General features: G+C 35.4%; 2 protein-coding genes across 2 annotated transcripts in view; both read left to right on the top strand.

Annotated features, from left to right (window-relative positions):
- Positions 1-3,178: 3,178 nt before the first annotated feature.
- Positions 3,179-8,562, top strand: LOC141486539 (uncharacterized). The gene is made up of 4 exons (XM_074184665.1): positions 3,179-4,489; positions 4,577-6,110; positions 6,353-7,250; positions 7,338-8,562. The coding sequence occupies exons 1-4, from the start codon at positions 3,179-3,181 to the stop codon at positions 8,560-8,562; spliced, it is 4,968 nt and encodes a 1,655-aa protein (XP_074040766.1).
- Positions 8,563-12,045: 3,483 nt separating this feature from the next.
- Positions 12,046-13,172, top strand: part of LOC111508923 (uncharacterized) — a 167,125-nt gene continuing 165,998 nt past the window's right edge. The window contains exon 1 of the mRNA XM_074184679.1: positions 12,046-12,204. The gene's annotated coding sequence lies outside the window, so the exon portion shown is untranslated. The remainder of the gene's footprint in view (positions 12,205-13,172) is intronic.

Raw genomic sequence — 13,172 nt, 5'->3', positions numbered from 1 at the left:
ATTTTGGTCTGTAGCACCTGCACCAACCACCCTGTATATTTAAAAATCATATCAAAATATAGCTCTCATGAACTCCTCAAACTTTTGTATGAAACATTTTTGTGTATCTCCTTCAACAAACCAGATATTGCCTGTCACATAAAATGTGGGACACCCGGTATAGTAGGTAATCTTAGCGACTGTAGAAATGTACAATAATTCAGGAAGATATATCAATTACTATTTCTTTCATAAAAATTCAGTTGAAATTAATTCAATATTCTGTTTGAAAAAAGAATAGAAAAATTAGTACACCCTTCCCTCAAGCAAAAAAATCTCAGACTTCTTAGAGACATATTGATTGGAAATTCTTATCCCAGAAAACTTCTCAATAAAATAATTTTCAATACTGGCAGTAATACAAATTCCGATGTAATCAACAGAAATGTATGTAATGATAGTGCACCTATCAATATTTCTCATAAATCTAGACCTAACCTTGGAAATTCATCTTCAAATATCATAAAAATTTTTCATAATGAAGGAAATATCAAAATCTACTAAAAAAATAATAAAATTATAAAGAATTCGAATACTAAATTGAAAGATAGAACGTATACTACACGTATAGGCTGAAACAACTGTCTACCGGTGGCTCATAAATTAAAATCCATATGGAAATGATCAAAATAGTACTTACTTATTCATCTTTTGATTTTCATGGAATTATTTCCCAGCAGCTTGACTGAATTAACCTTTCTCGATTTCATATCAATTCAAGAAACATGTGGATTCGTTTTCCGATGGTATTTCAAGTTAGCTTCCCAAATTTCTGCTACCGCAGTTGTCGGTTGATTGGTCGAACCACCAACACTGACATAAAAACTTGGCAAGTTGACTTGGGTGTCACATAAATAGGTGGTTCCACTTATGTCTCGCTTGCGTTTACGCAGTTATTTTTATTAAGTACTTTTCTTGGTTGTTCACATTTTGTCTTCAATCGAGGACTGCCTGCCCGGTACTGACGATGCCCAATAGGCTGAAACAGCTGTCTACCGGTGGCTCTTAAATTGAAATCAATACGGGAATGATAAAAAAAGTACTTATCTATTCATCTTTTGATTTTTATGGAATTATTTCCCAGCAGCTTGACTGCATTAACCTTTCTTGATTTCATATCAATTCAAAAAACATGTGGATTCATTTTCCGATGGCATTTCAGGTTAGCTTCCCAAATTTCTGCCACCGCATTTGTCGGTTGATTGGTCAAACCACCAACACAAACATAAAAACTTGGCAAGTTGACTTGGGTGTCACACCAATAGGTGGTTCCACTTACGTCTCGCTTGCGTTTACACAGTTATTTTCATTGAGTACTTTTCTTGGTTGTTCACATTTTGTATTCAATCGAGGACCGCCTGCCCGGTACTGACTATGCCCAATAGGCTGGAAATTACTCTGTTAGGTGTTCGAAAGTCGGTCGACCCTAATCGATCCGCTACCTACTATACTGGTAAAATGATGTTCGTTACCTGTTCGGAAGTAGAATGTCCTTACCCACTCACTACCTACTTTGAATATTGTTGTTGGATTTTACCTGAGTTCTTTTTCTCAGTTAACCTCTTCTTACCGTTAAGGTTTGAAATGTTAAATCTGAAGTTCTCACGGATATTTCTATCTTGTTCAATACTCACGAGTATTCAACAAGAACCCCAAGAATTCGGAACAATCCTCTTGTTGTCCTAACGAGTATCTAGTGGACTTCAAAGACTCCAGGAAATCGGTTGGAAGAAAAGATGATACATTCTTACGAAACTGCAGCTGCATGAACAGGTGTTTGAGTATGATGAATAAGTAGGAAACATTCCCGTTCTCGTTCATCATTAAAACCTCGTTCTTGAAATTCTTCGTCATGAACAACACTTGTAAAATGCTATTCATGTAGCAAGTGTTCCTAAATTATTAAATCCAATTTTCTCCTCTAGATTTTCAGAACAACTCTCTACTGATTCGTAAGGAAGAACATGTTACACATAATCTCCATAAGAACCATTTCTCAAGCTGCGATCGATCCTTCCAAGTGAAGAAGGGTTTCGTAGAGGGATCGATTCGACTCTTGCTTCATGAAGCTCTTCCACTGAAAGGGAACCTGAACTACGAGGACTGCAACTCATATTTTGGGGGGCAAGAATGACACCAAAGTCCATTGACCGCACTGAAAAAAAAGAAGGTGAATCAATCACTTGTGGATTAACCTTGATAGGTGACTGATGAATATCCAGCATTGCTTGGCCTATTCTCCTTTCGAGTTCATGGACGAATAACAGAGACTCCGGGCCATAAACACCAAAAGTTTTAACCGCTACTGGATGGAACAGATAGTTGTTACCAAGATTTTGGTATTTTTTCTTTTCAATTTCTCGCCAGACAATGCTGCAGTTCCAGCAGACTCGAACTTCCGGCTAGATGGGAAGCCGCGACCATGTCAACCCAAGTGAAGTCCCATACCACAGGTTTACCGTATTTTCATGGTATGAGAGACATACCATCTTGTCGTTTACCATCATCTCGAGTGGTACCTAAGGATTCCAGAATTGCAGGAACATCAGCTGACAACATAGCTCTTTTCAATATGTCGTTCACTTGGTGATGTCGAGATGTACGCCTTGCACTTCTCCTACAACTCAAACTATGTGTACCTTTCTCATCAACTATACTACCGCAAACACAAGTATGATGAACACAAATAGATGAACCCATCCTAAGTCCTACTGCTATTCTGAAAGATTCATCGTCTAATAGTGTTGCAAGAGATGCAACAGGTGGAGCATTCAGGCAAACACCCGATTCCTTGATCATTGCTGCTTCCAGTCGAGCTTTATCATATACACTTGTAGATTTCAGAAGTTTATCAGTTGTTATAGATTTATCATTGTTATGTGATTACACCCTGTATATCGTTTTTAGTTGACATTTGTTAGTAGTGATCAAGGTTGATGTGAAAATATGAGTTGTTGAAAAAAAAAGTAAAGTTTTTGAAAGACGTCTGACTTTTCTAAAAGAATATAAAATTTCGTTCTTCGACCCGGAATAAATAATAATTTGTAATTCAAAAACATATGGTCCTTCGAGCCGGATTAAATAATAATTTGTTATTCAAAAACATATGGTCCTTCGAGATATGCAAAGAAACAACACCATGGATAGCATGAATGCAAGCAAATCTGTTCAAAACCTGAGGTACAGTCAAAGATTGAAAGAAAAGAAAGAGAAGCTAGAGGCTAAATCTGATGTAGTCGTGACAGCAGTTGAAGGTCAAGGAGCAACCAGAAAATCTCCTTCCAAACTAAAAGGAAGCAGTAGGAGTAATCAAGCTTCAAGACTGAAGAAATTGGAAATCGAAACGGCAATAAAGAAGAAAACATTAGAAAAAGAGCTTATAGATCTAGAACTAGCCCTGAAAGTAGCAGAAATTGAAGAGAATAGTGATGAAAGTGAGTCAATGTCAATGCATCAGTCCCAAAAGCCTAACGTGGAAGATTGGATCGACGGTAAAACTCCATGGACAAACGGGCATGACGGTGATGATAAGCATTCGATATTTATGGTAAAAGAAGATGAATTGGTAAGAGATTCTCATTCTAAAAATAGTCCGGAAAAGTATTCTACCCCTTTCTTTCATAACAATATGTATCAAATGACTCTTCCTCAGATGACAAAAATATTAACAAGGCAATCTCTGCCACGAGAACTTCCCATTTTTGACGGAAATCCAAGTGAATGGCCCAATTTTATTTATCATTATAATAATTCTAACGCTATTTGTGGATTTTCAAACGAGGAAAATCAATCTAGACTACAGAAGTGCCTAAAAGGAAATGCCAAAAAAATTGTTCAATCCCTTTTAATAATGCCACAAAATGTTGACAAAGTTATTGATTTACTGAAAAATCGTTTTGGTCGGCCAGATCATATAATAATGATGTTGTTAGAGAAAATAAAGAAATTTCCACCCGTGAGAGAAGAAAAGCTTGAGTTATTCATAGAGTTTTGTGATGAAATCAAAAATTTTGTAGCTACTATAGAATCGCTCAATGAGGAAGAACATTTACATAATTCAATTCTAGTGAATGAAATAATGAGTAAATTACCAACCTCATATCAGCTATCATGGGTAGAACACCTTTCTAAGTTAGAAAAACCACGATTCAAACTAGTAGAATTAGGAAAGTGGCTTGATGAAAAGGCAAATGCGGCTAGTCAAATTCAAATTACAAAATATGACATTCAGGAAAATACGTCAAAATCAAAATATGTCAAAAAAGGAGTTACTTTAGCAACGAGCAAAAAATCTTGTATTTGCTGTAAGAAAAATGTACATCATCTTACAGAGTGTTCTGAATTCAAGTCAATGCCAGTAGATGGTAGGTGGTCAATAATAACGGAAAATAAGATATGCTTTTCTTGTTTGAGTTTTTATCATAATCTAAAGCAATGCAGAAAACGAAAGGTATGTGGAGTCCAACAATGTCCAAAGTTTCATCATAAGTGTAATAAATGTAATAAATGTATGTAATAACATAAAGACGTTCCTCAGACTATTAATGAAGCCAATAATGTTGATGACTCTGCCATTGTTGGAACAAATTCTCACGTTTTCAATAATAAATCCGTTCTACTGAAAATTTTACCGGTAGTTGTCACTTGTCGAAACAAAACAGCCGAAACTTATGCACTTTTGGATGACGCATCAACAATTTCTTTAATAGATGAAGAATTTGCAAATTATCTTGGTCTTGACGGTCCCATACAAAGTCTTTCTCTACAATGGACTAATGACGATTTGTTTCATCAACAAAATGATTCTAAAGTTGTTTCATTTACTATTAGTTCCAAAGACAATGGTCCCAATTTTCAGATGCGCCATGTACGAACAACGAAACTTTCTCTTCCCTCGCAGATAGTAGATTTCGATAAAATCAGGATGAAGTATCCATACATCCAGGACAAGATTTCACCGTTGAAAGATGCTCAACCCAGGATACTCATCGGACAAGATAATTGGCCACTTCTAGTCAACAGAAAACTCATTTCTGGACCATGGAATGGACCCGCCCTGAGCAAAACATTATTGGAATGGGTAATTCATGGAAATTTGGATGTCTCCAGTAGAAATGAACATATCGTCTGTCATATCAGTACCCACGATCTTCGAAATGAGAAGGATGATTTGGATATTCTACACGAAATGGTTAAAGAAAATTGGAAATTGGAAACTGTTCAAAGTATGTCTGATAAAGTTTTGTCGATTGAAGATAAGAGAGCACAGCATATTTTGGACACAACAATGAAACGAAGTGGAGAGAGATTTGAAACAGGACTTCTATGGAAAAAAGATAACATTGTTCTTCCTGAAAGCAGAACAAATGCGCTAAAAAGACTGAACTATATTGAACGAAAAATGGATAGAGATGAGAAGTACGGTGAAATATATTGCGAAAAAATTCAAGACATGGAGAAGAAAGGTTATATCAAGAAGTTGACAAAAAAAGAAGCAAATAATGTGAATGAGAAAACATGGTATTTGCCACATTTCGGGGTAACAAATGTAAACAAACCAAATAAATTAAGAATTGTCTTTGATGCTTCAGTCAGAAGTCACGGTGTGAGCCTCAATGATAATTTATTGACAGGTCCCGATTTGTATAACTCCATGAATGATATTCTGTTGAATTTTAGAATTAAAAAATATGCATTCACTGCTGATATAAAAGAAATGTTTTTGCAAGTTAAAGTAAGACCGGAAGATTGCTCTGCACAACGAATATTATGGCGAGGTAAAGATCGACGAATTGAACCTGATACATATGAAATTGTTGTCGTATTTTTTGGATCGACCTGTGGACCTTGCTTAGCCCAGAAGGCTAAAAACAGAAATGCCGAAGACTTCAGAGAAGAATTTCCAGAAGCAGCAACTGCCATCATACAACAACACTATATGGATGATTATTTGGGATCGGCAGACACACTCGAAGAGTCAATAAGTCTTATTAAGGATGTGATTCATGTACACAAAGCAGGAGGTTTTGTCATTTGTAACTGGATCACGAATCATGAAAAAATCAGCCAAAGTATTGATGTTTCACTCTTAGCTTCAGGTGGAAAGAATATGGAAAAGAATGGAGAATTCGTATTGGAAAGAATTTTAGGAGTTTTTTGGAATCCTCATGACGACACGTTCAGCTTTCAAACAAAATTTCAGAAAATTGACAGCGATATTTTGGAACACCTAAGACGACCTGTTGGAAAATCTTGAAAGTTTTGATGTCCATCTTTGATCCATTAGGATTTCTGGCAATTTTTTTAATTCAAGGGAAGATTTTACTACAGGACATCTGGAGAAGTCAAATTGGCTGGGATGATGAAATTTCAGATTGTATGGATGAAAAGTGGCAACTGTGGATTGCAGATTTGAAAACTATCCACGATTTCAAGATTCACAGACAATACTTCACTTTGGCTAGACAAAAAAGTGAGGATCAACTCCACATATTCTGCGATGCCTCTGAAAAATGTTACGCAGCTGTAGCCTACTTAAGAATTCAACAAGGAGAGAAAGTTGAGACAAGTTTTATCACTGCTAAGACACGAGTGGCACCTTTAAAACCCCTTTCCATTCCTAGGTTAGAGTTACAAGCTGCACTGATGGGAGCGCGCCTAGGACATTTCTTGAAGAAAACCTTAGACATGGAAATTTCAGCTATTTGGTACTGGAGCGACTCGAAAACGGTTTTGTATTGGATACGGTCTGAAGCTAGAAGATTCAAAGTTTTTGTTGCCCAGAGACTAGGAGAAATACAGGACTTGACGAATTCTTCAGAATGGAAATACATCAATTCCAAAGAAAATGTGGCTGATGAAGCTACGAAGAGATTGGAAAAAATTACGTTTAACGATAATAACCGGAGATGGATTACTGGAACAGATTTCTTAATATTATCACCAGATCAGTGGCCAAAAGAAAAAATGGAAAGGGAAGTAAATATTGATCATCTGGAAGAAAGACCTTGCGAATTTGTATTCTATCATTTCATTCAAGATAATCTCATAGTGCCTGTCCCGAATAGGTTCTCTGAATGGAAGAGATTGTTACGTGCTACAGCCTATGTCATTAGGTTTTATGAAATTATTAAGAATCACAGTAAATTCAAGTCCGAATTAACTGCAGAGGAAATTTGCAAAGCTGAAGTTCATCTTTTCAGTAAAATTCAGTTGGATTCATTCAATGAAGAGATGACATTTCTTAGAAATTAAATGCCCATCAGAAGTAAAAGTCGACTTTACACTCTTTCTTGTAGTTATTCTGAGGATGATGGACTCATACGGCTCAGTGGAAGACTGGACCAGTCAATTCAGTTGACCGACTCTGCAAAACGTCCTATAGTTTTAGATCATAACCACAGAATAACTAAACTTCTGATCCAACATTATCATGAAATGGTTCACCACCATGGTCAAGAAATGGTAGTGAATAATCTGCGAATGGGATTTTGGATATTAAGAATGAGGCAAGCGGTAAGAAGTGCTTGGAACAGCTGTCAACATTGTAAAAATCAAAGAGCTTTACCAAGAATCCCAATGATGGGACAACTACCCCCTTGCAGAATTGAACCCACAATCAGGGCCTTCATTAAAACAGGCGTTGACTATTTCGGACCTTTAGAAGTATCAGTCAAGAGGAGCCGAGAAAAAAGATATGGTGTTATTTTCACCTGTATGATCACTCGAGCTATTCATCTTGAAATAGCACATGATTTGAGTACGAATTCATTTATCAATGTACTTCGTCAGTTTGGATGTCGGAGAGGATTTCCTGAGGAATTATATAGTGATAATGGTGAAAACTTTATAGGAGCTGAAAAGGAAATATCTCAAGAACTGAAGAAGTTGAACCAGGATGAAATACTACGATTTTGTGCAATGAAAAAAATTAAATGGGTTTTAAATCCTCCTCTAGGACCTCACATGGAAGGATGTTGGGAACGACTTATTCAAAGTATAAAAAAGGTTTTAAAAGAAATTTTAAAATCAAAGTACTATCCAGAACATATTCTGAGAACTTTTTTGATTGAATGCGAAAATATTTTAAATTCTAGGCCTTTAACATATGTTTCGTTGGACTCTGAAGATACAGAGGCATTGACTCCTAATCACTTTCTCATCGGTCCGTCGTATGCTGCACTCTCCTGTACCGAAACCAGCGATAGGGATATGAATTTGATGTCCAGTTGGCGTGCTGCACAGAAATTATCTGATTTATTCTGGTTCAGATGGACAAAGGAGTATTTGCCAAGTTTGATCAGGAGATCAAAATGGCATGGTGATTCAAAATCTGTCAGTGTAGGAGATGTTGTTTTAATGGTAGATCCAAATGGACCCAGAAATATTTGGCAGAGAGGTATTATCAACGAAGTTTATTCTGCCAAAGATGGTAAAATCAGGATCGTCGATATGAAGAATAGTAGTGGCACGATTTTTCGACGACCAGTTTCAAGACTCATCGTTTTAGATGTTATAAAATAGTAGTAATTTGTTATTCAATTACTAAGGGGGAGAATGTTATAGATTTATCATTGTTATGTGATTACACCCTGTATATCGTTTTTAGTTGACATTTGTTAGTAGTGATCAAGGTTGATGTGAAAATATGAGTTGTTGAAAAAAAAAGTAAAGTTTTTGAAAGACGTCTGACTTTTCTAAAAGAATATAAAATTTCGTTCTTCGACCCGGAATAAATAGAATAAATAATAATTTGTAATTCAAAAACATCAGTTATAATATATTAGTTGCGGCATGCCAAAGTGATTCACCTTCAGTATGAAAAAAACGTCTTGGCTATTGAAAAATATGGAAGGAAGGATGGAATCGATAAGATCAGAAACACTATTGACTGATGACAGAAAAGCTGGTAAAGCTACGGAAGAAGCCGAACGTAGCCCTAGTCCGCCGAGGTTTACAGAAAGCGTTGCTTGAAGCCATGAATCATTATTGAAATGATTGTTTGTAACATATTCCGTCGTGTTGCGGAGTAAATTATCAAATTCGTCAAGCTCTAACTGACTTGACCAAGTGGAGGAACATCTGAGGGCGTACATGAGTTTTGGAATCGCCAAACAATTTTTCAAAAGAAAAATGCAATGTGTTTTGGAAGTTCATTCAATCTGGTGGTCAGCAATTTGAGTAATTCCCGTTTATCTCGAAGATGTTCTGAAAGTGAATCTTTAGAAAGAGGAGCACCCAGAAGACTCCATTTAGACTTTTCCAAAATTCTTATGCCAGGAGCCAATTTCAAAATGGTAGATTCGGAAATATTATTCGCAGTTGAAAGAGTAATCAACTCGCATTTTTCAAAATTTAGTTCAAGTCCAACATGTTTTGAATAATCAATGATTTTTTCTAAATCCTTTGAAACACTGTTTTCATCACCAGCGATTGAGCCATCGTCCAAATACCAACAATTAAATTCGGATGATAAGCTTCTAGTGAGTTTGTTGATGGTCAGACAAAAAAAGCAGGTCCTAAGGGATCACCTTGTTTAACACCTCTCTCAGACATAATCAAATGTTCACCAAAACTCAAATAAGAAGCTGATCTATAACACTGACTTGAGAAGGGATATAATCCTGGAAACGAATCTTCAACCTTACGAAGCATGATGTTTCTGTCAATCATGTTGAAGGCATTTTTGAAGTCTATTTTCAGGAAAATTTTTGAATCGGGATTTGGATGAAGATCAATATATCTACGAGCAGCATGAGCAGCAGCTTCACATCCACCTGCAGTACCGAAACCAAACTGTAGTGGACGTAACATCGATCCTAGTTCGTCTTTAATCCTCATACAACCAAGTTTAGCTACCAATCGACGATAAAAAGTACCGACGGCAATCGGTCTTACTCCTTCATATTTTTTCCGAAGAGCACACACTGAAGCGCCAAAAAGTATAGGACAAATTTCTGGAGAAACCCTTCCAGTAAAAATGAAGTTACATAATTTTATTGCAGAAGAAAGAAGTTTCTGTTCTGAATTTCTAGAGCTGTGACTAATGAGGTCTTGCATATGGCTAGGGCGGAAAGAATCTAAACTACCAACAGAACCAGAGTGGAAAGATTGAATTGCCACCGATACTTCATGTTCTGAAAATTGTAACACCGGAAACTCTGAAAAATCGTGTGGTGGTTGCGAATCCAGAGAATGTGTGAAGGAATCTGATCGAGGGTGTTTTGATCGGAGAACTGAAAGTGTGGATTCATCGTATTCGACTAACGTATATCACTCGAGCTCAAGATTCTGATAGCTGACCTAATGTCACATAATTAGATATATATATATATATATATATATATATATATATATATATATATATATATATATATATATATTATGTCCTTTTGTATATTACAGATATATTAATATATGTTACAAAAAGGATTTGAAGCTTCATAACTCTTGTTTATTATATGCGAGCGCTTTCGACAGCTGGTCGTGCTATCATCATCAAGGCTCTACTCAGCCTTGAGTAGAGTATAAATGAAGAATCTTAAACATTCATAATAATTGTTTTTTCATTTATATTTATTGCTGACACTTTCGGACGCTTCACGGATCCCGAACAACTAGCTTCCATGGTCCGTACCGGGTATTCAACGTTTGTTTGAAGGTGATTGACAATGTTTCGTGAGCAAGTGAAATTCATCACGAAACATTGTCAATCACCTTCAAACTAGCTTCCATGTTGTATAGCTTTTTATTCAACGTGCTCTCGAAGTGAACTGAAGAATATCACTAAGACTGAGACTTATCCATCTAGCATGGCCTTTAAACTCCTACAAAAAAATAATGTAATATTTTCTTGCTATGGAAAAAGTCAAAACGGTCCTATTGATGGGTGCAGTGTGTCTGTTGACGGTATGATTCAAAAGAATATCTATAACACCTTGAAAATACAATGTTTTTTCAATCCCCTTCAACTAAATACTTATTCGTTGGAGAATGTTTTGGTAACTACTAGATATATTTCCACATTTGTCGTAAATGATTTGTTATTTTGTTTGTCATGAATGAGATTTTTCAAGAATACATTTTGTATATGCATTTATTCAATTCGTTGAGCGTAAATGATTTGAATGAAGTACGCCTATGTCACTAATATAAATAGATATACTGCTGTAGTCTTTCTAATTTCAGAACAGACTATAGTTTGCGATAAAAAACATACAATCCAAAATGAAATTTCTAAATTTTCTTATGTTTCCATATTTATGGAATGAAATTTATAGATTTTGTTAGTATTACTCGAAAGTACTCTTCAATTTGTCACAATCCAACCGATTCTCTATCTCTTATGGTGAACAAGCAAACAATTCTTGAATAGCACTCTTTATAACATTCGAAACTTTAAATCATATAATTTAATACTGATATTAAATAATAAGAAAGAATTCGAAATGTTTCCATTTCTGTTTCATTATATTTTAATGCGTCATTTAAAATGTTAAAATAGATTTTTCGATAAAAATCCGTTTTATTGTTTGTTCTAATTCAATATTATCGTTTTAAGTTTCATTTTATACTCACAGTTTTTATCCTACCTATATTTATAATCGATTTTCAATATCACCAGGCAGTAGGAATTTGAATGTCAGCAATTTAAATCTCCAGCTACTTTTAAATATATTTCAGTAACAAATGTGTATTATTCATAATAAATATATGCCTACGAAGTAACACAAAACCTTCTATTATGAAAACATCAATAAGGTACGAGAAAATGTAGGAGTTTAGAAATATGTTTTACATATTTTATGATAATAAAAAAATCATTGATTAACAGCAACAAGCCATAAATAGTTCTATTTATTAGTAATTAGTTCTATTTATGCTTCTTCTCGATAGAATCAGCTTTAACTGCACTGAACTGGATGACGTGTATTTTTGCATTCAAAAGCGGGGTACCGTTGGTACATACATGTGGAGGTGTCTGGTCTACTACGACGGGATACCCACGAAGCTTCCCACCTTCATGGTCAATCGCAGACCGTCCAGTCGACCACCGGCGTTCGTGTAAATTGCACCTTATACGTGCTGCAAAAAAGTGAAACAACTAGGACCCTTGTTGTTATTTGTGTTGCTCGCGATACACTGAACCTTCCGTGAAGTTATCAGGTAATTAACATTTCTGATATAATAATGTTTTATAAATATTTCCTACCTCAACTAACGTCTTGAACCTTACCAAAAATTCTCATTATACGTATATTGTATTTTAAAATTTGAGCAAAGAAATGACCAACAGAAAAATCACGAATCTTTGTGAATTGGCTACCGCATAGAACAATAAACGGCTTCTCTATACATGTTTTTTAATATCTTGAGAGGCATAATGTTGTATAATCGAAAGATGAACGAGATGAATGAGCGAATAAACGTAGATTACTAAAAAAATAGTTGGTACAATAACACTTTGTCCTCTGTTACATTTTATTACCAACTATGTATGAAGAAGACACATACACAAAATAACCCTTTATTATAATGATACAGCATAGATCAGTATAATATCGGTATAGAATCAGCTGGAGATATATTCAAAAAATACTCAAATGGTTTATGCTAATAAACAAAAAATAAATTTTTTTGATACACGAGAAAAAATGTATGGTACAAGGAAGTGGAACTGATGATTTTATATTTGATCTATGTACAGGCCGGTATTTGAGCTCATCCCACTATTGCTATCTGGGAAACTGTAAGACCTGCAAGGTCAGTTAAATTGGACAAAAGTTTCCGATTTTGAGGAACTAGAATAATATCTTTTCAGGTCGCGAATATCCGTGGTTGTTTTTGAAATAGCTCTACCGCCTCCAATTCGCACGATATAAAAAAAGGCACAGGAACTTTCAATACTGTTCCATATTTGTTATAATCTGATATTCAATCTACAATGCGACGATTCGTTCATTAGATTTCATCATCAACTTTTTTTTTTTTAATACAGACTTTTCATCGATTTTGGTAGCTATGTACCTAATTCAATACATGTGTTACCGGACGTTTTCCTCATCATTATATGACCATACAATTCCTGATCAGCGTTACCTCTCAAATGAGAGGTACGTTACCTCTCAAAACTA

Source organism: Leptinotarsa decemlineata, unplaced genomic scaffold (genome assembly GCF_025532065.1).
Source record: "Leptinotarsa decemlineata unplaced genomic scaffold, Ldec_3_MD MMD2_tig00026358_RagTag_RagTag, whole genome shotgun sequence".
Taxonomy (NCBI): Eukaryota; Metazoa; Arthropoda; class Insecta; order Coleoptera; family Chrysomelidae; genus Leptinotarsa; species Leptinotarsa decemlineata.
This window is presented reverse-complemented; position numbering and strand designations above follow the sequence as displayed.